This window comes from Tarenaya hassleriana, unplaced genomic scaffold (genome assembly GCF_000463585.1).
Source record: "Tarenaya hassleriana unplaced genomic scaffold, ASM46358v1 Cleome9, whole genome shotgun sequence".
NCBI lineage: Eukaryota > Viridiplantae > Streptophyta > Magnoliopsida > Brassicales > Cleomaceae > Tarenaya > Tarenaya hassleriana.
The window spans coordinates 2,871,296-2,876,367 of record NW_010971389.1 but is presented as its reverse complement, the minus strand read 5'-3'; the positions used below and the strand labels follow the sequence as shown (position 1 = coordinate 2,876,367).

The 5,072-nt window shown below is 35.8% G+C and overlaps 2 protein-coding genes across 2 annotated transcripts in view; both read right to left on the bottom strand.

Moving 5' to 3' along the window:
• LOC104804062 (mannan endo-1,4-beta-mannosidase 2-like) overlaps positions 1-1,111 on the bottom strand; it is a 4,016-nt gene extending 2,905 nt beyond the window's left edge. The window contains exon 1 of the mRNA XM_010528214.1: positions 276-1,111. Within this exon, the coding sequence (XP_010526516.1) occupies positions 276-635 (360 nt within the window). The 5' untranslated portion in view covers positions 636-1,111. The remainder of the gene's footprint in view (positions 1-275) is intronic.
• Positions 1,112-2,265: 1,154 nt separating this feature from the next.
• LOC104804060 lies at positions 2,266-3,283 on the bottom strand. The gene has a single exon (XM_010528212.2). The coding sequence runs from the start codon at positions 3,103-3,105 to the stop codon at positions 2,413-2,415; it is 693 nt and encodes a 230-aa protein (XP_010526514.1). The 5' UTR covers positions 3,106-3,283; the 3' UTR covers positions 2,266-2,412.
• Between the last annotated feature and the right edge of the window lie 1,789 nt (positions 3,284-5,072).

The window sequence follows — 5,072 nt, the reverse complement described above, 5'->3', positions numbered from 1 at the left end:
GGCAGCTAAAAAAGCCATAAAACTAGGAACATTTTTAAGTTCTAAATGTAACATCTGCATCTACAACATGATCCTTACTACAAATCCTTCACATTTCTAGTAGAAACAGTTCAATGCCAAGCATCACCAGCACAACGTAGACAATAGCTCTACACTGTGAAAAACAAACTTTCCAGATCAGATTCTTCCAAGTTGCAACACCTGCTAAGCCAAACGATAACTGGATCTTAAAAGAACACAAACAAATACAGAGAGAACTCTGCAAGTCAATATACCTTGAAGACTCGCTCATCGAATCGACCGGGAGAGATCTGCAGAGCATTGTAGCCTCCGTCATTGAAGGCCCATGTTCTACAGACAGTAAGACCCATCTTGGCCCCGGCTTCGAGCATTCCACTGACAAGGTATCTGCTATGTTCATTCACGGCATGGTCCATGAACCAATACGAGTTCCATCCATTTACATACAAGACCTTATCATCCACCACAAACTGTGTCCCGTTTCGTTTCACGAAACCTAACTCCGGCTCCGCCTTGTAATCGAACCATAGATCCCCAAACGACAGGTAGATGAATATTGCGCATACCAGAAACCCTAGAACTGGATACAGAGGCCCGTTTCGGGCGGGCGCCATGCTTGTTCTACCTGATAAGAGATTCTGAAACTTCAGGATCGCCCGGTTCTCAAAAGCTTCTCTGGATTTCCTCGGTAATTTGTCGGCTCCGTTCAGCGAATCTCGCCCGGACAGGAAAATATTTCACCTCTTGCGAATCACGCCGTCCAGCGGAATGCGATAGGGAGCTCTAGAAAATTCTGAATTTTTATGAATACCCAGCTGAAAATTTTCCTGAATTTCGAAGAACCAATACGGAAAAAAATCCCTCTACGCCAAATGATGCAAGAAAAACTTTAGGCCGAATGGAATGAAAACCCCACGCCGCCAAATTCAAACTTTATGAACAACCAGATCCCTCTGCCGACAAACACCCGAATTCGCTTCAGTTAAAAACCAAAACTGTTGTCCAAAGTTTTGGTTACTTGAAAATGGCCAAGGAAATAGAGGTTTATCTTCTTTTTTTTACCAAAAAAAAAAAGGAAGAGAGAGAAGCGAAGTAATGAATGATATAAGAGTGAGAGAAGCAAAACCTAACATTTACAGTTGTCGTCGCCCTCTCATAATTATTGAAAGTGAGGCGACAAATTTGGCAGATTTCAGGTGAAATTGTGTTATCATTCAGAAAGCTATAAGCTGTTTTGTTGCTTGAAAAATAAATCATATAAATACATGTATGTATGGTATGTATGTATGTATGTATGTATGTATGCATGCAACCTATACTTCCTGAGCTGCTGCAATTTTCATCCCTTCTCTATGTGATATGCTGCGTGGTCGATTAGACATGCAGGGAGATTTGAGCCAATATTTCCAACAGAATCAATACATTAAAATTCATACGAATTTCATAAAATTTTAAAAAATACGAGTGGACGCTGCCTTATCTGGACCTTGAATTTGATATCTTGACGAGTAATTTTTTTTTTTTTTCTGAAACAATGATTAAAAGAAAGGACAATTTGCATGGCGAGGGATCTAAGTGGGGAATGTCTTTTAACCATTCACAAAAACTTATTTTCTTTTTCCGTCACTTCCATTTTGGAAAATTATGTGCAGTCCCTTTGTAAATTTAAATTTTCTTTCTTTTGTTAATTCATATCATACCAGTTGGCCCGTTGCCTAAAATGAAAAAAAAAAAATATATATCTAGATTTTTAGAGATAACAGATCTATATTTGATAGTTTTATTGAAATCGATACAAATATATGCTAGAAGCATTGAACTATATGGCATTAGAATGTTATATTTGACGTACCCTTTTTTTTTCAGTGATAATCTCTCCTGCTCGGCTATTTGTTTTAGAGAAATCATTATGCACACCCTGGCAAATTTTAATCAAACAATTGTTCAAAGTGTCCATTCAAAATCTTTACAATTATAAATTTATAATCAAAGTGACCTTTTCTTCAATCTTTTAACTATATGCTCTGCTTTCAATGGCACACGTTACGGAGATTTATCATTGAAGATAATTGTTTCTTGATCTGTGTTCACGGACTACTTCAAACGGATGAAAATAGTAGGCCCATTGGGCCATAAAGCCCATTTCAATCCGTAGTGGAAACAAAGATTCTCTCTTCCTCCAAGGAAGAACATTGTCTTTTTTTGGTCTAAATAAGTGATCTGTCGGTCTCTTGACATGGAAGAAATCCAAAAAAGATGGAGGCATAGGCAAAGGCCGGATTCAATTTTTTTTTTTAAATAAAAAGAAAAAATGGATAGAAAATCTCATAGAAAGGTTGGATATTACTCGTAAGATCTGCAATCGACCAGAACTCGAAAGTGCAAAAAATGCTAAGCAGAAGATCTGTTGAAGAAGGCAAAGTAGCCAAGCACGGCACAGACAAGAGCCACAAAATTGCCTTCTTTGATAAGAACCCTAAACACAAAACCAGCTATCTCTCTCGTCACTTTCCTCCCCTCAACCACTAACCTCCTCTTCGATTTTCCCGCGAATGCCATCGAAACGACGACGGATATCCAAATCACGACGATCGCCGGCACCGCCACCGACAGAGCCGCCGCCATCGAAAGTACTCCGAACACTCCCCCCAGTAGCACCGAAGCGTAAACCGCCGGAAAACCGGAGGAATCACGGTGGCTTCCGTACCAGTTGAGTATCGAATTGAGCGAATTCCACGAAGACGACAAAAGGGTCGCGTAAACAAGCAAAAACAGGCAGACCCATGTTCTTCTCTTGCTAATCACTCTCAGGAACAGCTCGTACGAGGTCGTCGGCCCTGTCTGTTCTTGCTCTTCCTTGTCCGCCATTGGAGACCTGCTCTGATTCTTCACGAAGTTATTTTTTTTGTGAATGGTAAATGGTAAAAATACCAAATGACACTCGGTCTGAGATTCTATTTCTGAGAAGTGAGGAAAAGGAAAGCACTCGTTAACAAAAACCCGGATGCCGTTCTGTTCTGGTCGCGTGCAGAACACGCACAGGTTGCTTTGTTCTTCGATTGGAGAGTGCTGGGCACGTGACATTAACTTGGCGGTGGAGTAAAGTGACAGTTAGGAAGCTTATGTTTCCATCATTCCCTCTTTTGCCCTTGTTTTTAATAAATCTCATTACCTGAAAATGTTGGAATGGAAACCCATGGATATGTATATGGTTTGGGCCTATAACGATCATATTATAAGTCCGCCTAGTGACTTCGGTCGTGGACCGACCAAGACCATTCATCCCATGAACGACCCCCCCCCCCTGCCCACTTAAATGCCCACAACTACCGTCTATCCCAACATTTAGGGTCCAAAAAAATAAAAAATAAAATAAAAAATTGTATGATTTGATTACATTTGGATTATGTACCCTTTTGCATCTGATCCTCCACTAAAGACACGTAATCTCCCGCCAACTCGTTTCTTTTATATAAAGATATTGCCGCTTTTAATTACTCTAGTGTTACCTTCTGGTATTGAGCACATGGTTTTGGCCTTAAAGGGCAATAAAATAATCATCAACTTGTTTCATTACATGTTACCACTGTTGTTAATTATATATTACATAATAATAATCCCTTTAATTTCCACCCTCTTACGCTATTTCTTATCGTTAATTCTGGATTGGAATAGAAACTATACATCTTTGTATATATATATTTTTTGGTATATATATGACTAGCGTTCAATGATATGGATTATGATTTATAAAATACACATTGTTCCTTAATTGCACTGCCATTTCATCTTCACCTTTTGATTCCAGTTGGTGTTGAGCTGTTAATGCATCCGCCTATTCGTACTTTCATGACAGTAAAATATATCTATGTATATTATATATAAAAAGTTTATTACATTAGTAGATATTGCACATAATGCTTGTGGATCTGTTAGCGGCGCTGGGGGACAGGAATTTGGCAGAAAAGCTTCCATTTTCGATTCCTTCTTATCCTTAACTCTTCAGATCAATTATCATCATCATCATCATCATCATCATCATCATCATCATCATCATCATCGAGGACAATGAAATTGCGGATTGTATTTGCAACTATTTTTGTTAGATATCCGTGGATGGAATGTATAACGAATATTCTGAAAAAAAAATCTGGCAAGTTTTCGATCTCTACCTAATAATATATTTGTGTGTAAATTGAGTGTATGTGTGATTCGGCGATGATTAAGTATAAGATCTAATTATTTTAGCATTTAGCATTTCAATTTCCCAGTCAAATGCACAAATGATCAAAATAAGAAAACGATATAGCGTTTGCCAAGTGTGCGACCAAATTTTAGGCAATACCTTCCAAAAGGGACCAACAAAGTTGCATCATCAAGCATATATATACACACACACAATTACAATTCTATAATATATATAGGGATAATTCCATTTAAAACCCTATACTTTTCTCTCGTCTCAATTTAAATTCTGTATTTTTTTTTATCTAAAAAAATATTGTACTTTTAAAAATTGGTAATTAAAACACTATACTTTTAAAAATTGGCAAATAAAACCCTGAACGAAAAACAATATTATTTAATGCTGATATGGCATCCTAGTCATCCATACATATATATCTATATATGTGTATAATTATTATATGTTTTATATGTATGTGTTATATATGTATTTTTCCCTAAAAAACATTATATATATATATATGTATGATTTTTAGGAAAAAAATTATATAACACACATACATAAAACATATTTATATATACACATATATCTATATAATACATACATATATATATGTATATAAATATGTTTTATATGTATGTGTGATATATACATGCTTTTCTAAAAATCATATATATATGTGACATATGCATGATTTTTAGAAGAAAAAAATACGTATACCACATATGCATATAAAACATATATATATATATATATTATATGTGTGTATATATATAAATATGTTTATATATATGTATATATGTATATTATTTCATTATATATGTATGTGTATAATTTTTAAAATTTTATTTTTATTTTTATTATT

What these genes read in the sequence shown, in the direction of transcription:
- LOC104804060 (XM_010528212.2), bottom strand. Translation starts at nt 3,105, where the DNA reads ATGTCACGTGCCCAGCACTCTCCAATCGAAGAACAAAGCAACCTGTGC.